Here is a 23,278-nt window from a genome sequence, read left to right as displayed (position 1 = left end):
TGAAGTGTTTCAACCAACAAAAATTGTACCTGAATAATATTTGTGGATATCTTCCACTGTCTACGAGGCAATATTCATGTTTGGTCATAATAAAATATTCACTATGTTAAATAAATGTTCACTCGACTTCGAAAACTGGTTTCAATATTAAAAACTACTACATGCTAAATTTTTACTTTGTTCTAAGGAAAATCACAATCAAAAGGCAAAACCAGATAAATGACCTGTTAGTGCGCCCTCCTTTTTATTTGAATTGCGTGAAGTGTTTTAGGAGTACCTGTAAAAGTGTTATATGAGTAGATGGAATGGAAGACCTGGAACGCCTTGTTCGTTCCTTTGTAAGCTGGTTAATTAGATCTACTAGTAGAATGCCCGTGTGTTGTCATGGGCTCTTGAAATATTTTACACATACAAACAATATAACACAAACACAATTATTTAATAACGGAAGTCCATTATTGCAATGTAATTGGATAACATAAAAGAAAAAATAACGAGATGTCCATGTAACAACTGAGTGATGTTCCAACTAAACATCTATTATAAAACTATTAATATCTAGATGATGCGCTTAAGAAATTCTTTCACAATATCAGGAAAGTTTCCTCTAGCTTCATTCCCACGATGTTTTAGTAAGTATAATAAAAAATGCTTCCTCAATTCATTCTCATCCTGCAGAAACAAGACATGTAGTTAGTATGACAATTTCACGCCGAAGGTCTTAAAACATGTAACGCACAATACTCACCGCGCAAATCGGCTTCACCAATTCTTTACCGTTCCACCAGAGCATAAAATGAAAAATAAAATAGCCAGACACATTCCTGAAAAAAATTTAATTTAATAATATAAAAAATACAGTGATAACAAAAGTAAATACTCTTGTTATGAATTCATTACCCATCTACACTCGTTGGAACACCAAACGGAAATAAACGTTGCCATTTAGATATATCATAATTCCAACCAGGCATCTTTATTTCGACTGTTTCTTTGAAATCCCTTGCAAAACTTTTTAATTTCAATGAATGCCTCAAGTTTTTATCCTCTGACGATTGTGATGTTTGAATAGGATCCATAATATATAGACGACGTGCCTCTTTGTCGATGACGTACAATATGTATCGGCCGATGGATGCATAGGGAAGATAAATCTACAAGTGGAGTTATTAGAAACAACAACAAACCATCATAACAATGGACAAAATATTTTATTTACCTTATTGCAAGATGAGATGTCGTTCTCCATTCCAGGCCAGCTATCAAATAATGTTGCCAATGTCTGAATAGTTTCCTTCTCACAAAACTTCTGACCTCGTGTTGACTCTAGCATCATGGACTAAGTAAAAGAAGAAATATTGTTTAAACATGTTGATACTAATGGCACATAGAATGAAGAGTTACGATAACTTACACAAAATCGTAGATCCATGTAGTGTATAGGAGGGTCTGTGAACAATACTCCCTCATCACATGCCAGCATACGCACAGCAGTGTTGAAGCAATCATTGTCCATAGGCTGCTCCATCTTAAGTATGCACTGAAGTTTTTTAAGACTTAAGCTCATTGGATCGGGTGTGCAACTCCGGACCCATACCTTCCTGTAATTTGGATGGTAAGAAGAACAATAATATACATCCGCACATTAAATATTGATACATGATGCTTACTCCAAACACCCGGCATCATCGATCGACATGATGTACTTGCAGAGGTCGGGAAGTATTTGACGTTGGTGATGAAGCTATGTACCTAGGGTAGGGGCATGGACCTGTCCTAAGAGCCCTATCCAAGGACATCCCTGGAAGAAGTCACCTTTGAACCGACTTGAAGGTATCCCACTCGACGGATTCGAGACACTCGACCAGGAAGCTACCACTCGACTACGAAGCCAACCACTCGACTGACAGGAGATCTAAAGTCACTCCGCAAGCAATTGGTCGGCCATTAAGTAGCCTTTATGGTCATCATAGCACTTTAATAGGGACGTTACCAGTAACGCCCAATCTTAATGTATTTTAACCCTGCATTACTGAGGACCGGAGGGGTCTGGCGAACTCTATATAAGCCACCCCCCTCCTCAGTAGCAGGGGTTGGCACCCCTGTAATTCATACATAGATAATCCAGTCGACCGCCTCCGGGCACCGAGACGTAGGGCTGTTACTTCCTCCGCGAAGGGCCCGAACTTGTACATCCTGGTGTATTTACAACTTCTCCATAGCTGAGATCTAGCCTCTCCATACATACCCCCCTACCTCACTGTCAGAGTTAGAACCACGACAGTTGGCGCCCACCGTGGGGCAGGAGTCTTAGCGCCTAGTTGGAGAAGATGCGATTTTTCCGATCCCTTTGACCATGTTTTCGTGCGGAGATTTGGTGGAGGGCCGCGAGATCCGTCTTGGCGCACTCACGTTCATCGCCGACAACTCCGCTTGGCTTCAGGAGGCTCCACTTGACATCGACGCCCTCCCCGTCCGCGGTGCGACGCACTTCCGCGCATGTGTTCGTGGCGTCCTCCTGCGGCAGCCGTCGACCCAGTATCGGTCGGCTCCCGAGTCATCTTCCCGCCCTATCTCCCACCGGCGCAAGCGCTCCGGCCGGTCGAGACTTCAGAGGTGGGTGAGGCATGCCGTGGACTGCCAGTCGGCAGCCCCACAAGTCGCGGCAATCGAGCCCGACGAATCCCTCTACGGCCTGTTCGACTGGCTCCGCGGAGACCGCATCCGAGTACGGCAGCAGCGACCCGGCGGCTGAGGTTCTGGCGGTCGATGGAACACATAGTCCTCCCGGTTTCCCTCGCACCGATGGAGGCGCGGGTGGAGGCGACCCGTCGCATCCCCACGATGAGTATCTCCCCGAACCTCTCACGTCATTGCAGCGAGAGGAGCTTCGCCGCCGGAACATGGATGCACTCCACACTCCTATCGTCGGAGAAACCCCCGAGGCCCGGGCCTTGGAGGACGCGCGCTTGGCTAACTTGGCCGAGCGCACTCGACTGGAGAATCTCCAGCGAATACTCGACGAACAAGCGCGTCAGCGAGCTCCCGAGTCCAGTCGCCGTCAGCTCTTCCCGCCTACGCAGGTATATCGAACCCCAGTTCAGAATTTGGCAGCCGCGGCCCATATAGTAGAATCGATTCAGCCCTCCCAGTCGGAGGCTGGCAGGGGCTTGTTGCAAATCAGGGCGTTGCTCCGGGCAGCGGGAAACCAGAATTCCGCTGTTTCTCAGTCACGGAATAGGATCCACAGTCGATCCGTTGCAACGGATACAGTCCAGTCGGCTCACAGCCCAATATCGCCCCCGAGGCGTGAGGGACGCGGAGACCGGCACAATCAGTACAGAAGAAATGAGCAGTATGATCACCGGTTCGATCGACGTCGAGTGCCAACCCCTCCCCCGAGGAGTGGGTCATATGCGCCTCGACAGCAGGATGACAGACACCCTCATAGTGTTGGGCGGAGAGTTCCAGTCGACCCCAGGGACCCAGGCTTTGATGCGAGATCCATCCTCGTTCAGGGTCTGGTTGACAGGAACGGAGCTCACCGAGAAGGCCACGACAGGGATGCGCCTGCCAGCAGCAGAGTATGTGTTTCGGGGCCAGAGTGTTTCAGTCGAGCCATCAGGGCCGCAGTGATTCCTCCCAACTTCCGGTTGGCGACTGGAGTCAGCAAGTTCACCGGCAAATCTAAGCCTGACACTTGGCTCGAAGACTACCGAGTGGCTGTCCAGATTGGTGGCGGCAATGATGAGGTGGCTATGAAGCATTTGCCTCTCCTGTTAGAGGGCTCAGCCAGAGCGTGGCTGAATCAGTTAGCACCCAGCAGCATCTACACTTGGGAGGATCTCTCTCGAGTGTTTGTCACGACCTTTGAAGGAACATGCAAGCGACCAGCAGGCCTTACAGAATTGTGGTCTTGCGTGCAGAAACCGAGTGAAACTCTGAGGGATTATATCCAGAGGTGGATCACTTTGCATCACACAGTTGAGAATGTACCAGATCACCAAGCAGTTTGTGCCTTTAAAGAAGGCGTCAAGAACAGAGAGTTGAACCTGAAGTTCGGTCAGACCGGAGAAATGTCTCTGAATCGGATGATGGAAATTGCCACCAAATACGCTAACGGAGAAGATGAAGATCGACTCCGGAGTGGCAAGCAGAAAGCAGTCGCCCAGGAAACCGGAGGCAATTCCAGTCGGAAGTAGAAGCGGAAGGCCGAGCCAGCCGCTCCTGGGAGGCCCTGGCCGTAACCAAGGGAAAATTCAAGGGAAACCCCAAGGGGCCCTGGAACCCCAAGAAAGTCAAGGATCAAGATGGAAATGATGTTTTGGATCTGCCATGTCACATCCACACCAAGAAAGATGAAGAGGGTAATCTTATTTACCCAAAGCATACCACTCGACAGTGCCGGCTCCTGATCCAGCAGTTTCAGGGCAAGCAGTCCAAAGACAAGGAAAAAGAGTCAGACAGAGTTGAGGACAAAGAAGATAGTGACGATGGATACCCCCAAGTCAGTTCCACCTTGATGATTTTTGCTGATGTCGAAAGCAAAAGTCGACTGAAAGTCATTAACCGTGAAGTGAATATGGTTGCCCCGGCAACACCCAGCTACCTGAAGTGGTCTCAGACTGCCATCACGTTCGACCAGTCCGATCACCCTGCGCACATTGCCACCCCTGGGAGGCAAGCTCTGGTGGTCGATCCAATTATCGAAGGCACTCGACTGACCAAAGTCCTGATGGATGGTGGCAGCGGCCTGAACATACTGTATGCGGAAACGTTGAAAGGGATGGGCATTCCGATGTCCAGGCTCAGTGCCAGCAACATGAGTTTCCATGGAGTCATTCCTGGAAAGAAAGCCGAGTCACTCGGCCAGATTGCTCTCGATGTGGTTTTCGGTGATTCAAAGAATTACCGCAAGGAAAAGTTGACATTTGAGGTTGTGGACTTCCAAAGTGCTTATCATGCTATTCTGGGCCGGCCAGCTTATGCACGCTTCATGGCTCGACCGTGCTATGTGTGTCTCAAGTTGAAGATGGCCGGCCCCAGAGGTGTGATCACCGTTACAGGCAATCGGAAGAAAGCAGAGGAGTGTTTTCAGAAAGGATCAAAGATTGCTGATGCTCAGATGTCAGTAGTCGAGCTGCAAGAGTACCAGAAGACTGCTGATCCGAGTGAATTGCTGCGAGCCAAGAAGCCAGCTTCAGAATCAGCTTTTCAGTCGTCCGGTGAAACTAAGCCAGTTCACATTCACCCGACCGACCCCAATGCTACTCCGACTCACATCTCAACGACGCTTGACTCCAAATAGGAAGAAGCGCTCATCCAGTTCCTCCGTGAGAACTGGGACATCTTCGCATGGAAGCCTTCTGACATGCCTGGAGTTCCCGGGGGCTGGCTGAGCACCGTCTACGAGTCGACCCGAAGTTCAAGCCTGTGAAAGAACATCTTCGACGGTCCGCCGTCCAGAAGAGGAAAGCTATTGGCGAGGAGGTGGCTCGGCTCTTAGCAGCGGAATTCATCCGAGAGATTTACCACTCTGAGTGGCTCGCCAATGTTGTCATGGTCCCCAAGAAGGACAAGTCACTTCGCATGTGCATTGACTTTAAACATATCAATCGGGCCTGCCCGAAAGATCATTTCCCTCTCCCCCGCATCGACCAGGTGGTCGACTCGACCGCGGGGTGTGAGCGTTTTTCTTTTCTAGATGCTTATTCAGGGTACCATCAGATCCGTCTGTATGGACCCGACGAGATCAAAACGGCTTTCATCACCCCATTCGGGTGCTTCTGTTATGTCACCATGCCCTTCGGCCTTAAGAATGCTGGAGCCACATTCATGAGGATGATTCAGAAGTGTTTGCTCTCTCAGATCAGTCGGAACGTAGAAGCATACATGGATGATATTGTGGTTAAGTCACGGAAAGGTTCCGACCTACTGACTGACCTTGCCGAAACCTTTGCTAACCTCAGGAGATATGATATCAAGCTCAATCCATCAAAGTGCACATTCGGAGTTCCAGGTGGAAAGTTACTCGGTTTTCTCGTTTTCGAACGAGGAATCGACGCCAATCCCGAGAAAGTTGGCACCATATTCCGGATGAAGTGCCCTGTGCGTGTACACGATGTCCAGAAGCTTACAGGTTGCTTGTCCACTCTAAGTCGATTCATTTCCCGTCTCGGTGAAAAGGTGTTGCCTCTTTACCGACTGATGAAGAAGTATGACAAGTTCGAGTGGACTCCAGAAGCTGATGCAGCGTTTGCAGAGCTCAAAGCTCTGCTCTCCACCCAGCCGGTGCTTGCTGCCCCAATCAGTAAAGAGCCTCTGCTGCTTTACATTGCGGCCACGGGACAAGTTGTCAGTACAGTACTTACGGTCGAGCGGGAAGAAGAAGGAAAGGCCTTCAGAGTTCAGCGCCCAGTATATTATGTGTCTGAAGTTTTGACTCCTTCGAAGCAAAGATATCCCCATTACCAGAAGCTTGTATATGGGATTTACATGACCACGAAGAAGGTTGCTCACTACTTCTCTGACCATTTCATTACAGTCGTCAGCGACGCTCCACTATCAGAGATTTTGCACAACAGAGATGCAACTGGTCGAGTGGCGAAGTGGGCGATTGAACTCCTTCCCCTAGATATCAAGTTTGAAGCAAAGAAGGCTATCAAGTCCCAAGCAATTGCAGATTTCGTCGCCGAGTGGATTGAACAGCAGCTTCCGACTCAAGTTCACTCGGAGCACTGGACCATGTTCTTCGATGGATCTAAGATGCTGAATGGTTCCGGTGCTGGGGTAGTAGTGGTCTCCCCCCGAGGAGATAAGCTCAGATATGTTCTCCAGATTCACTTCGATTCCTCCAATAATGAAGCAGAATATGAAGCACTCTTGTATGGGTTGCGCATGGCCATTTCACTCGGCGTCCGGCGCCTCATGGTCTATGGCGACTCAGATTTGGTGGTTAATCAGGTGATGAAGGAGTGGGACGTCAGAAGCCCAGCTATGAATGGCTACTGCAACGCAGTAAGAAAGCTAGAAAAGAAATTCGAGGGGTTAGAGCTTCATCACATCCCCTGACTGAAAAATCAAGCAGCTGATGATCTGGCAAAGATAGGCTCCAAGAGAGAAGCCATTCCCAGCAATGTGTTTTTGGAGCACATCCGCTCGCTGTCAGTCTAGGAGGATCCTTTTACAGAAGAAGCCCCGCAACCGAAAAGTGCCACAGATCCGACTGAAGTCGAAGTTCCTGCTGTGGTCGACCTAGTCATGGAGGTCTTGGCAATCACTCCCGACTGGACGATACCATACATCGCGTATATCTTGAGGAAAGAACTTCCAGAGGACGAAGAAGAGGCTCGATAGATCGTCCGTCGATCTAAAGCTTTCACAGTCATAAAAGGACAGTTGTATAGAGAAAGCGCAACTGGAATCGGTCAGAAGTGCATAACGCCAGAAGAAGGTCAGATAATCCTTGATGATATCCACTCGGGGACCTGTGGTCACCATGCGTCCTCTCGAACCATCGCGGCCAAAGCATACCGAGCGGGTTTTTACTGGCCCAGGGCAAACGAAATGGCGAAAGAGATAGTCGACAAGTGTGAAGGCTGCCAGTTCTACTCCAACATGTCGCACAAGCCAGCATCAGCTCTGAGGACCATTCCACTCGTCTGGCCCTTCGCTGTTTGGGGACTGGACATGGTTGGTCCACTGAGAACAGGCAGGAGCGGATTCACACATGTGCTTGTGGCAGTCGTCAAGTTCACCAAATGGATTGAAGCCAAGCCTATCAAAAATCTTGATGCTAGCACTGCTATCAGCTTCATCAGAGAGTTGATATTCAGATATGGGGTCCCGCATAGCATCATCACTGACAATGGGTCAAACTTCGATTCAGACAAGTTCAGAGCTTTTTGCGCCTCTCAAGGCACACGAGTCGACTATGCGTCGGTCGCGCATCCCCAGTCGAATGGACAAGCTGAAAGAGCAAACGGTCTGATTCTCAAAGGACTGAAGCCTCGACTGATGCGTGATCTCAAGCACGCAGCAGGCGCTTGGGTCAACGAGCTTCCGTCAGTTTTGTGGGGACTGAGGACCACCCCGAACCGGTCGACTGGAAGAACGCCATTCTTTCTGGTTTACGGAGCCGAAGCCGTCCTGCCGAGTGATCTACTTCACAACGCCCCCAGAGTCGAGCTTTATAACGAAGATGAAGCAGAGCAAGCCCAGCAAGACGCAGTCGACCTCCTAGAGGAGGAGAGGGAAATGGCTATGATCATATCGACCATCTATCAGCAAGACTTGCGTCGATTCCATGCCAGAAATGTGAAGAGCCGAGCCTTCCAAGAAGGAGATTTGGTCCTCCGAGTGGATCAACAGAAACCACACAAACTTGCTCCTACTTGGAAGGCCCCTTCATCGTCACCAGAGTCCTCCACAATGGAGCATATCATCTCTACAACGTTGGTCGCCGGATTGACGAGCCACGAGCTTGGAATGCGGAACTACTCCGCCCATTTTACACTTGAATTCTCACTCGGATGAGGTGTAATAAGAAAAACTTCTGTAGTTTATCAAAGACAAGAGTGTCCCAGTTCTTCCTGTAATTGCTGTCACTTTTGTTTGCGTACGAAATCCCCCAGTGGGTAGCTTAGCTGCGAATCCGTTTCGCCTAAGTTTGCAAAAAATCCTACCGAGTGGTGAGCCAGACTCCCACTCGGAGGCTTAGCTGCAGCCCAGTGCTCGCCTAAGTGTTTGAAAATCCTACCGAGTGGAGAGTAAACCTCCCACTCGGGGGCTTAGCTGCAGTCCAAAGTACTCGCCTAAGTATTTGAAAATCCTACCGAGTGGTGAGCCAGACTCCCACTCGGAGGCTTAGCTGCAGTCCAAAGTACTCGCCTAAGTATTTGAAAATCCTACCGAGTGGAGAGCAAACCTCCCACTCGGGGGCTTAGCTGCAGTCCAAGTACTCGCCTAAGTATTTGAAAATCCTACCGAGTGGTGAGCCAGACTCCCACTCGGAGGCTTAGCTGCAGCCCAGTGCTCGCCTAAGTGTTTGAAAATCCTACCGAGTGGAGAGCAAACCTCCCACTCGGTGGCTTAGCTGTAGTCCAAGTACTCGCCTAAGTATGTGAAAACCCTACCAAGTGGTGAGCCAGATTCCCACTCGAACGCTTAGCTACAATCCTACCAAGTGGTGAGCCAGACTCCCACTCGGAGGCTTAGCTGCAGCCCAGTGCTCGCCTAAGTGTTTGAAAATCCTACCGAGTGGAGAGCCAGACTCCCACTCGGAGGCTTAACTGCAGTCCAAAGTACTCGCCTAAGTATTTGAAAATCCTACCGAGTGGAGAGCAAACCTCCCACTCGGGGGCTTAGCTGCAGTCCAACTACTCGCCTAAGTATTTGAAAATCCTACCGAGTGGTGAGCCAGACTCCCACTCGGAGGCTTAGCTGCAGCCCAGTGCTCGCCTAAGTGTTTGAAAATCCTACTGAGTGGAGAGCAAACCTCCCACTCGGGGGCTTAGCTGCAGTCCAAGTACTCGCCTAAGTATGTGAAAACCCTACCAAGTGGTGAGCCAAATTCCCACTCGGAGGCTTAGCTGCAGCCCAGTGCTCGCCTAAGTATATAAAAATCCTACCGAGTGGAGAACAAACCTCCCACTCGGGGGCTTAGCTGCAGTCCAAGTACTCGCCTAAGTATTTGAAAATCCTACCGAGTGGTGAGCCAGACTCCCACTCGGAGGCTTAGCTGCAGCCCAGCGCTCGCCTAAGTGTTTGAAAATCCTACCGAGTGGAGAGCAAACCTCCCACTCGGGGGCTTAGCTGCAGTCCAAGTACTCTCCTAAGTATATAAAAATCCTACCGAGTGGAGAGCAAACCTCCCACTCGGGGGCTTAGCTGCAGCCCAGTGCTCACCTAAGTTCGGAACACGTCCCAATCCACAAGGACGGCGAGATGCGAATCGACTGTTACCTTTTCCTTCGGAGCTGCACCACAAATACGAAGTTATTTTGACTGAAGGCCAAGTTCCACTCGGTAGATAATTCCCGAAGATATTCAACGATAAATCAAGTTCAGATAAAACCCAAAGGTCCAAGACCTCAGATCAAAGTACTCGAGCCCTCGGCTCGACAGAGTTTAACGGTTACAGAATCCACTCGGCATTCCGAGGCAAATTTAAAGTGAAGCATAAAAGTTTTTCATTCCTCAAGTGGAGGACTGGAAGGGGCGACGAACTCGTCCAAGTCGATCCCGTCTGCAATACGAGTAACAGCAGCAATGAAAGTCTCCATGAAGTCTTGAAAGTTGTGCTTCCTGGTATTGGCAACTTGGATGGCGGCCAGCTTTTCTTCTCGCGCCTCCTTGCAATGGACGCGGACCAGAGACAGAGCGACATCAGCACCACATCTAGCAGAAGATTTCTTCCATTCCGCCACTCGACCCGGGACTTCATCCAGTCGAACCATCAGGGACTCGAGGTCGTTCTGAAGCGTCGTTCCAGGCCAGAGTGATGTGTCGATCCGCGACATTGCAACCTTCAGTCGAGCAAGATAGTCAACAACGCTGGTAACACGAGACTCCAGTCGGAGCACGTTCATAGCAGCCTCGTCCTTCACGAGAGAATTGGCGGGATCCAAGCCTGGCTCCACTCGACTGGTTTCCTCTTCGAAGCTCTGGCAGAATTCTGCAAACACGATTCAAGAATAAGACAGTGGCCTTACGCGGGCTTGGTAATTGCAAGACAGCCGGGTCGGAATAATTACCTTCGAGCATGACGAATAGCTTCTTGGCGAGTCCACCGAGATAAGCCTCCAGATCGTTTACCTTCCCCGCCAGCTCACCCGCCTGGTCGTGCAGAACCATCTTGTCTTTCTTCAGTCGGCTGACCTCTCGATTAGCTGTCTCGAGAGCAGTTTTCAGTCTGGAGTTCTCCTGTTCAAGAGTTCCGACCGAAGCCATTTTCTCTTCTGCAAGCTTCGTTTTGCTCGAGGCCTCCTTCTGTGCTTCGGCAAGATCTTGATCCTTCTTCTTCAGAGCTTCCTCCAGTTCATCTACAGAACGTCGAGTGAACTCAACATCAAGAATGGGCAAGAAAGGGAAGTCACTCGTCAAGAATGAGAAACCTCGCCAGCCATACCTTTTGCTTCGTCTCGCGCCTTCTGCAGGTTCTGTTGAGCGAGCTTCAAGTCAAGGTCGAGCTGGATCTGTTTGTTCTCCAACTCAGTGTAGAGAGCCACAAGTTCACAGGATTTCTGCAAAAGTCAGTCGACAGAGGTCCAAGATAAGTTGCTTCCGAGTAACCAAGAGACAATGATGACGTTTCTAAGACTACAGCTGAATCAAAAACATTCAACAGTAGTCTCGGGGACTACACCCAGTGGGTGCACTCAGCGTGCCCCCACTGGTTTTGAAAAAAAAATCGACTGCCCGCAGTCGACCGGATACAGTTTCATTCAACATGGCCTGGCCAAACCGAGTGAAGGAGTAAAACTACAGCAACGCAATATAAAGACTACAGTCGACTGCCAGCAGTCCACCGTAGTCTCGGGGACTACACCCAGTGGGTGCACTCAGCGTGCCCCCACTCGACCAAAAAACTTAACAGAAACACCCAGTGGGTGTACAGATTTAAAAGATCTTCAGAAAAGAGATTCTTCAGACAGCATACCCTAACAGAACAAGCAGTGAATCGATTGACCTGGATGTTACTCTGAAGAGCTGAACTCGCGTCATAAGCCGCTTGGCTGGCTTCTCGAACCACCTTGACCTGCTGCATCATGATGCCTGCCTGGCGTATAGCTTCCTTAGCTGCACCCACTTGGTCCTCAGGGACGTGGTGTGTGGCGAAGAGCGAAGGCGGATTTACGGTCGACGTCGAGGGCCGCGCACTTGCCAGAGGATTGGCGAAAGTCACAGAAGCCCGGGTGGTGTCGCCATCGTCTCGAGCTATGGCCTCAGGCGCCGGAGTGGATTGTGGAGTCTCGCCAGCCGACGCTTTCCTGTTCCGCCTCACTCTCAGCGGCGCTTCGTCTTCGTCATCAGGAAGGCTAATAACATGAGGAGGAGCTACGAGAAAAATTCAATCGACCAGAGTTATAAGAAATCGTCAGTCGATTCAAGGCAGAACATCAGTAATCATACCAGGGTTGGAAGTAACAGCATCTTCCATCTCTTGATCATCGTCCTTGGCGGAGATCTCAGAAGTAGCAGCACTGCAAATTTTGAAAGACCGTCAGTCGGCTCAGTGGATCGACCAAGGATCCGTCCACGGTCGACAAAGGAGAACAAGTTCTATCATTACCCAGAAATGGTGGGGACAGTCATCCTCATCTTGGGCAGAGCCTTGGGTGGCTCGGACGGCGCCGCGCGGGGGTGCTTGGGAGCTTTTTTAGTCGGCGCTGGAGAAGAGGTCCGAGGGTGCTTCGACGACTGCCCAACGGGAGCAGTCGCCTTACCACGTTCCCGCGCAGGGTCGTGTGTAAGCTTGGATCGCCTTTCCGAGCGGGGAGGTCCAGCTTCCTCCTCCTCCTCCTCTTCGCTGGAGTCGACACCGTCGTCTCCCTCTCCTTCGCTGTCAGACTCCCACTCCCCCTGTTCGTCTCCGCTTTCGCCTCCACTCGCCTCCCCTCCCTCGGCCTGCCCCTGTGCTCCGTTGGGTGTCGAGTACATCTCTGTAGTTGCCTGGAGAATAGCAGACAAGTCGAAAGCCAGTCGACCGATTCAAAGAGAGCGAATGAAGAAAGCAAGATCTCAGTCGGGAACACAAGGTCAGACCTGGTCTACATCGTATGTACTGTCAAGCGGGACAACCCTCCTGGCTCCTCGGGGGTTGTCTTTGTTCCCTGTGATGCTCGACAGCCACCCTTCCAGCATCTCATCGGTGACCTCCTCTGGGTGAACCCGAGTGGTGTCGTCGAGACCCGAGTACATCCACATAGGGTGGTCACGAGCCTGAAGCGGTTGGATGCGCCTCCGAAGGAAGACCTCCAGCAAGTCCATGCCGGTCACGCCGTCTCGGACAAGCTGAACCACTCGACCAACCAGCACCTTGACTTGCGCCTTTTCCTCCGGCAACACTTTCAGAGAGGCAGGCTTTTGAGCTCGGTCCAGAGAGAAAGGGGGAAGACCAGTCGACTGCCCTGGGGTCACCTGGTCTTGGCAATAAAACCAGGTCAACTGCCAACCACGGACCGACTCGGGAAAAGTGATAGACGGAAAAGAACTTTTACCCCTCATCTGGATCGCTAGGCCCCCGCATAGCTGGATCACTTGCGTCCGTTCGTCACTCGACTTGGCTTTCTTTACCGATTGGGAACGGCAAGTGAAGATGTGTTTAAAGAGTCCCCAATGAGGGCGGCAACCCAAGAAACTTTCGCACAAGGAAACGAAAGCCGCAAGATACACGATGGAATTGGGAGTGAAATGGTGGAGCTGCGCTCCGAAGAAGTTCAAAAAGCTCCGGAAAAAAGGATGAGGAGGTAGAGAAAATCCGCGATCGATATGGGTGGCGAGGAGGACACACTCACCGTCACGAGGTTGGGGTTCGACTTCTCCCCTCGGGAGACGCGCAGCTTCATGGGGAATGACTCCCCCCTCGACCATGTCGTCAAGATCTTCCTGCCGAATCACCGAGGGCATCCAGTTGCCCTGGATCCAATCCCTAGGCAGAGTAGTCCTCGAGGAAGATCCGCCCCGAGCGGACTTCTTCCCCTTCCCCTGCACCACCGCCTTCTTCGCGCGCTCCAAAGCCGACGTCTTGTCCTTCACCATCGTCGCCGGCGAGGCTCGAACGGACCTACGGTGCTAGGGTCGGAGCGGAGGTGGCAGAGGACCTTGCGGGGGGAGAAGGAAAGGCGAGAGCACACTGTTGGGGAGCCCCGAGCCGGCAACTTATAAGGAGCCGCTTCCGAGTGGCTGACCGGTAGGCCCAGGTGATCCCGTCAAATCCCGCAACAGGCGCGCGCGCGGTACGTGGTGAAAAAGGTGGCGCGGAGATCGAGGAGCTTCCATCCTATCCCATCCGATTACTTCGGCCGTCCCCGTCCCGCTCGCTTCCCGAAATTCAAATCCCGCAAAATCCGCGGGCTGCAGAACAACTCATCAAACTGGAGAGCCCGCTCGTGCCGGCACTCGGTATTCCACAAGTAAGGAAATTCACTCGACGAGAGACCAAGAACGGATCAAGGTGACCAAAAGAAGTTGACAACGTCATCCGTGACGATTGATCCAGTACAAGACATTCGTATAACGCTAAGAACCAGTCGGAAGGACCCCCAACTCCTTCCCCACTCAAACCTCGATCCATTCGGGGGCTAATGATGAAGCTATGTACCTAGGGTAGGGGCATGGACCTGTCCTAAGAGCCCTACCCAAGGACATCCCTGGAAGAAGTCACCTTTCAACCGACTTGAAGGTATCCCACTCGACGGATTCAAGACACTCGACCAGGAAGCTACCACTCGACTACGAAGCCAACCACTCGACTGACAGGAGATCTAAAGTCACTCCGCAAGCAAACGGTCGGCCATTAAGTAGCCTTTATGGTCATCATAGCACTCTAATAGGGACGTTACCAGTAACGCCCAGTCTTAATGTATTTTAACCCTGCATTACTGAGGACCGGAGGGGTCTGGCGAACTCTATATAAGCCACCCCCCTCCTCAGTAGCAGGGGTTGGCACCCCTGTAATTCATACATAGATAATCCAGTCGACCGCCTCCGGGCACCGAGACGTAGGGCTGTTACTTCCTCTGCGAAGGGCCCGAACTCGTACATCCTGGTGTATTTACAACTTCTCCATAGCTGAGATCTAGCCTCTCCATACATACCCCCCTACCTCACTGTCAGAGTTAGAACCACGACAGTTGGTCCGTGGGAATGATAGTGACTGGGGCAGGACGTTTTTCTTCGACTACGTCAGGAGGATGATCCAGGATCTCGAAATCAGAATTAGCTAAAGTGTCTTCGCTGACAGGTTTATGGTATATGGGACATCCTTTTAGCAAATTAAGCTCTGAATCAAGCAAAATGACTGCTAATTTTTGACGAAAATGTTTCATATCCTCCTAAAAAAATTTATACAAAAAAGTTATATAATATTTTCAGATAAAATAACGAAATAATGTATAAAAATGAAATACCTGGGTGAACTGGTCTGACAGTCCATGTGATGTCCAATATTCCATGTAATTCAGCATAAACAACCCACATGATACGCTATAATATCTGGTAAGTGTGCTTTAGAATATCACACAGATGAATCAAATAAACAAACAATTTTAACAATTGCTTACCCATCGGTTTGTATTGCCTCCTGAATTTGCTCTTCAACCGTCCATTCTGTAACATTGAGATCGGGCCACTTATCACCTCTGATAAACTCCGGACTCTGCTCTGCAAGTTTCAGCCATTTCTCGAGCCCCCGTAACTATCATATGAGAAATGTTAGGGATGAAGTCAAACAAAACATATGTTAAGATGAGTAAAAAATAGATAGTTACCGTAGTAGCAAGGTCATTGCGTTTGACATTCTCACCAAGTGAGTCCAATACTTGGATCTCTCGTTTTTTGGCATTGGCGACTGCTAGATACCAATGGTAGCCCGGCATGTTTATCGGAATGAATAACTGGTGTAAATATCATACAAATCACAATCACAATTAGACATAATTATTAATAAATCATTAGACATAAGAACTAAATAAAAATCCATAAATATATGCATGAATATGAAGACAACAACTAACCATATCTTGTTGTAGATAATTATTAACATGACGCACAATGCGACGATATTTTGATGGGTCGATGTCTCTTTCACCGTCTTCTTTTATCTGGCCAGATACAAACGTGCTAATAATGTGTACCTTTTCACCCGCCCTATCTTGTAGATGGTCGTGAGCAAGGATGCAATATATGTAAGCATTTATCACCTGTAAACAACATTTAGGATATATTTATATTTTATGATATTATATATTGTTCATATTATTGATTACAAAGTTTGTGCAATTGGTTTTACACCGTCATGTAAGAACATATCATTTTTTATAAGGCATTTCAAATCATCGGTTGCTAACAAGGCATCTCCAATGTCCACGAACTGGGTATCCTTGCGGGCAGACTTTATTGATTCGATGACTGTAATATCTCTAGGGGTACAAACATAGTCTGTCAAATTCATAAAAAGTGAGACAACTTAGTTAAAAAAATGAGCCAAATTAGTTGAATACAAAAGGCAATATCACAAAAATAAGATTGATAATAATATAAACATATACCTAGAGGGATAACACGCAAATTAGCATCTTTTTTGGTTTGTTATGAGATATAACCTCTTCGACGTTATTATGTTGTGAATATCCGGTCCCTTCCTTCGACGTTGCATCTGAAACCTCCATGTATTCTTTCTGTGCATCTCCAATATCCATATCCATGTCTCCTATATTCTGATTAAACAAGAATATAAATAGACCATTCATACTATCATCTATAATATACATACAGAGTAAGGTTAGCTATATGCACCTCTTCTCGTGGTGTTTCAGTGTGGACTGTCACCGTTTCATCAGTGCGTATGTCGGAACCCATCACTTTATATCTATGCTGAAATATAAATAGGATTTTTGTATGCATCATATAATAAAAAATGAAACAATCTAAATAAAGAATAAAAAGTTTAGGAAAAAAATATAAACAGAAAAAAAATCAGAGATAAAGGAAAAGAAAATAAACAAAAAACACATCAATTATATATTTGTGTAATATAAGTTGAACAATTTTTTAATATATATTTCAATCTTTTTGTTTTATACAATTAACAAATTTAAAAAACACAGTGTTTATATATTCACTTAACATTTTACAATAAATGTTGAACAATTTTGTAATGGACGATGAACTTTTCAAAAAAACATGAACATTTCCTTAATACCGTTGAACACTTTTGTGACATGCAGTGAACTCTGTATATTATAATAAAAACCAAACATTATAAATAAAGAATAAAAGAGTATAGGAAAAAAAATTAAACATAACAAAAATAAAAAAGAGAAAAAAGAAAATAAAATCTTCCTAAATATAATGATTATATATTTTTGTAATATAAGTTGAACAAATTTTTAATACATATTTCGAATTTTTGTAATATACAGTTACCAAATTTAAAAAACACAATGATTATATATTCATTGAACATTTTATAATAAATGTTGAACAATTTTGTAATGGATGATGAACTATTTTAAAAAACCATGAACATTTCATTAATACTATTGAACACTTTTGTGACATGCAACGAACGCTGTATATTATAATTAAAACAAATTTATTTAACTAAAAAATAAAAAAGAATAGGAAATAAAATATAAACAGAAACCCAAAAAAATAAAGAGAAAAAGGAAAAGAAAACAGCAAAAAAAACGCCATGCCCGTCACGACGGGCCTGTTGCGCGGCCCGCCAGCACGGCCCACCTGGCACGCAGGCCTCTTGGGCGGCAGCAGAACTAAAACGACGCGCCGTCGCCCGTTCCCCTCCCCCCGCCGCATTCTACCTAACATACCTTATCCTCTCGTCTCGCTCACTCTCTCATCTCCTCTTGTCTCACTCACACAAACCCTCTCGCCCTTTCCCCTCCCCCCGCCGCATCGCCGCCCGCGTCGACGAGCAGGAAGACCCACTCTCCCGCCCGCCGGCCACCGCATCGGTCTCCTGCATCCACTGACCTTGGGGCTGCCTGCTGTGGACTGCGCGACCGAGCGCGACGGACGGGGCGCGCTTCCTGGAGCACCTGCGGGTGATGGATGCGGTCCCGTTCCGGTCGGATCCGCGGCGGCGCTACTCTCCGGCGATGTCGCAGCTGGATCCGCAGTGACGCGTCACTATCTGCAACGACACAACTCCGGTAAGCCACTACCCATGCCTCACAAATCCATTCAACACGGACTGCTCAGATCTACCCCCTCCTCGTCTTCTTAGCCACTAAACTCATTCTCTGTTCTCTCTGTGCCGCGGCGCCATGAGCAAACCTCACATGCACGGCGAGGACGACGACTGCTTGCCGCCGCCGCCGCCCTCGGCAAGGAGGGATGACATGCACATGCACTCAACACGGATCCACGGCGGCGCTCCTCTCCGGCGATGTCGCTAGTGGATCCGAGGAGTTGCGTCCAGATCTGCAACGCCACAGCTCCGGTACGACACTCCCTATGGCAGATCCGCCCCTCCTAGTCTTCTTCGAATGTTTCTAGCGTGCTGATGTGGTTCTCTATTCTATCTGTGGCGCGGGGCGGTGACCAAACCTCGCATGCACGGCGAGGACGAGACTGCTTGCCGACGCCGCCGCCCTCGGCGAGGAGGGATGACATGCACAAGCACTCAGCACGCTGTGCACCGACCGACGCGCCGCGGGGACACAACCACCTCAACCAACTGCGCTTCTGACCACCCCTCCACATCCCCACCGCTCCAGCCAGCCGGCCACAGGACATCGCTCTGTGCCTGCCTCATGCTGCTGCACCCCTCGGCAGCAACTCCCTCTCAGCAACAGCTAGCTCGCACGGATCCCGCTTATCTGATGGTAAGCAAATTAATCCTTAATCTGTGGCAGCATCTTTGCATCCTTAGATCTATTTTATAGGTTTTGTGCAGATGTTGAACTGAATATTGAGCATTTTAGTTTCCATATGTTTGTGTAGATGCTTGCTAGATGTTAGCTAGGGTTTCTGCTGATGTTTGCTAGATGTTTGCTAGGGTTTTTGGAGATGTTTGCTAGAACCTTGAGCATTATTATAGGGTTTGTGCAGATGTTTGCTACAACTTTGAGCATTCTTTTTCAATATGTTGCAGACCGTCTTGCTGTGCATGACGGATAACAAAAGACATTGACCTTTTATAGAAGGGGTACAGCTGTGCGCCTTTCATGCACCTGTTGCTAGGTTTGGTGTATGTTTTTACTTAACTTTCTGAGAAATCCTTTCTTGGTCAGTTTCTTATCATCGGTAATGCTTTCGGATTAAAATAAGAAGCGCATAGCTCTTGCACATTATCTAAAAACTATGTTATCAAATACCCTAAGATGTTCAGAAAACAAGTCATGAACCAATGGAGGTTAAACTATCTTAGATTGTGGTGTGGCATATAATTAGCTTATGCAGAATCAATTGCTTTGATTTGAATTTATGCAAATTTACCAAATTATCACAAAAGTACACTCCCAAGAAAAGTTATCACCTGAGCAGGCATTATTTGGCATGCATATCTCAAAGTAACATGTTTAATGATTTCCTATTATTAGCCACTGCTATTACGAACCAGACCCACTTGTGAAGGCCACATTAACATTTGCAGGAGCAGCACTGGCACCTATTGCCCTGCTGTACTGATGCGGGCCAGAGCAAACTGGGATGCATGTGGCGATGAGAGGATGTATATGTCAGCTCCCTCACCTTCAACATGTCGATTATATGTGAGGGCTTCTTCTTATTTTTGCTTCTCCAATTTTAATTTTTATTATCCATGTGGAAAAAGATTTTAGGTTGTGTCCTCTCTTTTCATTTAATGCTCAGCCATGTCCTCTTGCAATTCAAAGTTATCCATATTGACAGCTCCTATTATTAATGTGGGTGCTTTACTCTTCATATTTTGATGCCTATGCATTTTACTGGAAATGTAGTATGGAGGACAAAAATTCTTCATGGGAAAGTAACCGTAGTAGAACTAAGCTTAGGATAACCTATTTTTATGTGTGCTTTATTTTTAATTTCTAGCAGTGTATAATTGTTGTTTGTGAATTTTAGGATTGAATTAAACTAAATCCAAACAGATTAGCCCCTGATTTTAATTTTCTAGCAGCATATAATTGATGGACTGTTATCTTTCAATGCAAGCTTGCCTGTCATTTTATTAGCAATTATTATGTATGTGTTTTTGTTTTTTTGTTTTTGATGATGTCACTTTTAGTTAGTAGCATATTATGCAGTTACCATAGCATGGTTAACAAACTTAAACAGGCGTTCGACTACTTCGTTTACTATTATACATGCCTTCACAAATAAATACGAGCTCTTAACTATTCCACTCAATCATGTAGTGACTTAGCACAAACATGAACTGCTATGAGGTGTGCTAAGTTTGATACTTCTTAGCACAGTGGTTGTCACTGGATGTTTGGCCGATTAATTGTAGATGGAACTATTATGGGATCTGGATCATGTTTTTTAATTGTTTTAGCTAAGTCACTACTATTTTAATTAAGGTAGTTATGGATAATTAGTTCACACATATTAAATTGTTATGATCCATCCCATGCCGCGGCAGATATTGGGGCGGCCTCACCGGTCCTCTCCACCCCCACCAGCTGCTCGGCCATCTCCACTCCCCCCACCGCATGGTCGCGCGCGTCGACCGTGTGACTCCGCCCATAGACGACCTACCTGTGCGGCCAGGGGATCCGACGAGCTGTGTGCAGCGCGACCAACGGGTAACGGTCGCAGCGAGCTCAATGAAACGGGATCGGGTGCTCGGTCCGGTCCAGTTCCTGTCGCATCCGCGGCGGTGTTCGTCTCCTCGATCTGCATCGCCAGCAGCTCCGGTATGTCGCCCCCCTTCTTGATCCCGCCCCTCTCGTCCTCTTCTTCTTCCTTTATATAATGGTTTGATGTGGTTCCTATTTCCTGATGAGCCGAGGCGCCGTGACCCGGCCTCACAGCCACGGGAAGGAGCAACGACTCCCCAACTCTGCGGCATGGTGTGGTTGGCCAGTTCGTCACCAAGTCCCCAACGCTGTCACCAGCCGGACCTACTACGGTGCTAAGATGAGTCTTCCTCTATAAAAGCTTCTGTTCAAATTATAATGGATCTATTATTCTAACCAGCAAGCAATTTAAGTAGCAAGTTCATTTCTCGATTGTTAGTTGTATCATTGTCTGCCAACACTGACACTAATTGACAAACAACCATGACCATCAATTTAATTTATTTATTTAGTTTCCAACTATTTTTCCAGCCAAGGCTCAATATATACTCTGCTATGAAACTTACCTACGACCATGACTTGACTCTTGGTTGTGAATTATAAATGGAGAACATGCAGCCAATCTTTTTGAATGAATTTGCTCATGATTTGTCTGGTTATTGTTCACTATGGGTGCATGGCTATTTTTGGGTTTGAGCCTTAGGCATGCAACAATGAGATATATTTGTATTGTCTTGTTGACTACATAATCCGAAATCATTCATCAATTTTGATCCTAAATCTTATCACAATACTTTTGATACAACAAAAATTATTTCAACTTGCCATGTGGAAAATCAAGTAAGAGCATATCCATGTGTATGTTTCCTACGAATGGTACGGGATTTGCAAACTTATAAGGTATTAGATGTTTGACAAATATTTTTAACCAAAATTGTTTGAATTATTTGTTCTGATATGTCTGTTTGACTGATTGCAATGTTGTTTGTTTGTACTTTTTTTCAAGTGTGTAAGCATAGATTTACATTTTGTACACCGGTGCAACGCGCAGGGCTTTTATTACATGAAAGGACTTATTATTATGACTGTCATAATATTAAGATTTTCATAAGTGTTTGTTTATTTGTTTGTTCTCTGCCATGTTAAGAATTGCATGCATGCTTTTTTTTGCTATATAATGTGCTTCAGAAAATCATGTGTTCAGAATTGCATGCATAATTTTGTAGGTGAACATACAGAAAATGCAAGATAAATCATACTTTTGATAGTATATCTCAACCAAACATGATCCTAGTATAACAACTATTACACTTTTAGAGAATATAAAGATCCAGAATTGTTCGTACCTAGAGGAACTCGCCTTAAAGATGCTCCTTGCTTACACAAGGTACTCCTTGGGAAATTTTCGTCCAGGTCAGCTGTTGTGATGGCCGAAGGAAGAGCAAGGAGGGGGAGGAGGGATGGCAGAGAAGGTTAACATATATAGGTAGGACATGCGGAGAATAACTGGGTAGCAGATCATGGCTGAATATAGTTCTACCATATATAACAATGTTTTCTACCATATATACCATTGTTGATGGTGCAGATCTCTTTCCTTTTTCCATCAAATGCACACCTGTTAATAAATAAGCAAATAACTAAATAATCATAACTGTCTAAAGAATTAAATTATTGTATTAATTAAATAAAAAGATTTTCATTGCTTGCATGCCAAATTTAGCTACAGCAAACAAAAATCACAGCATGCACACTAATCATCTTCCTGCTTAGCTATTTTTGTATGATTTAACAGTTTGTACCAATACTTCATTCAATAATTTGGTAGTAATGTACAGTCTCATTATACTTGTTGCAGTTGTAATATCTGAGAGACCACACAAGTTCGATGAATGCTGTCAATTCCAGATTATCCATGGTTTCCCAATGCCAAAGGTAACCAATACTAATTGTGGATTTATGGAATCAACTTTTTATTTTAGCGTTGATGTTGATCAATACGAATTGACGTTATATTTACCTATAGTTATTTTTGCCAAATATAATTCATGACTTTATGGATCTTTTGACATATCGTGGATGGACTTTACTATTTAGGGCTGCTCGTGTGTTAATGTGGGAGTTGTAGGATTTATACAAGTATATTAAGCTATAAATCTGCTACGTACTATACATGGAATAAAACTTACATTCACTGCTATGATTCAGCATTTCGTGTGAGCCTAGGACCACATACAACAACTGAATATTGCAGCAAGTTGAGAAATCTTGGCCTACCTAGCAACCTAGAAATATTTGCAACAAAAAGGCACCAAATGTCTATCTTCTGCCACCTAGAGATCCCCAAGACCACCTGAACTTTCAATCAAATGGATGATTAATCACTACAAATCGACATTAGCTCCCCCAAAAAAGTACAAACCAAGCTGTGACTTCAGAGGGAGATAAAAAGATCGAGTTTAGTCATGGTCCCACATATTCCAAGTTTTCCTTGCTATTGTTATTTCGATCTGTGCACACAAATAGTCAGGAAATAACTGTCATAGACAGAGGAATTAGCAGGGAGGAAGACATAGAGGAATAGTACAGGCTACACAGTATATTCTCTGAACCACAAGATAGAGCACAACGAGCTTCCTCTTCCCAGCGCCAAAGCCACCAACCCCTCTGCATCCTCCGTGAGCAGAGCAGAGCACAGCCGGCAGCACGACAACACGCATGCTTCACGCCCTTACACGAAACCCATCTCCATGCTCGGGCGCAGTCGTGCCACTGCACACCAAGGCACCAACTGCGTACAGGAGGCCGGCCGC

The 23,278-nt window shown here is 47.0% G+C and overlaps 1 protein-coding gene across 1 annotated transcript; it reads right to left on the bottom strand.

Annotated features, from left to right (window-relative positions):
• Positions 1-558: 558 nt before the first annotated feature.
• On the bottom strand, positions 559-16,586 carry LOC147992687 (uncharacterized). The gene is made up of 12 exons (XM_087541052.1): positions 16,013-16,586; positions 15,738-15,923; positions 15,492-15,617; positions 15,285-15,418; positions 15,132-15,207; positions 14,861-15,056; positions 1,671-1,737; positions 1,415-1,601; positions 1,220-1,339; positions 901-1,154; positions 749-824; positions 559-672 (listed from the first exon to the last, which is right to left on the bottom strand). Exons 1-12 carry the CDS (start codon positions 16,172-16,174, stop codon positions 559-561), a joined length of 1,698 nt encoding a protein of 565 aa, XP_087397178.1. The 5' UTR covers positions 16,175-16,586.
• Between the last annotated feature and the right edge of the window lie 6,692 nt (positions 16,587-23,278).

This window comes from Triticum urartu, chromosome 1A (assembly GCF_056163025.1).
Source record: "Triticum urartu cultivar PI428250 chromosome 1A, HENAU_Tu73, whole genome shotgun sequence".
NCBI classification, from domain to species: domain Eukaryota; kingdom Viridiplantae; phylum Streptophyta; class Magnoliopsida; order Poales; family Poaceae; genus Triticum; species Triticum urartu.
Note: the sequence above shows the minus strand (reverse complement) of the source record. Positions and strands in the feature narration are given on the sequence as shown.

What these genes read in the sequence shown, in the direction of transcription:
- LOC147992687 (XM_087541052.1), bottom strand. Translation starts at nt 16,174, where the DNA reads ATGAATTTGACAGACTATGTTTGTACCCCTAGAGATATTACAGTCATC. An exon ending in GAGGCAATACAAACCGATGG is followed by an intron (nt 15,208 to 15,284) that starts GTAAGCAATTGT and finishes CAGATATTATAG; the next exon opens with CGTATCATGTGGGTTGTTTA. An exon ending in ACATGGATCTACGATTTTGT is followed by an intron (nt 1,340 to 1,414) that starts GTAAGTTATCGT and finishes TCTTTTACTTAG; the next exon opens with TCCATGATGCTAGAGTCAAC.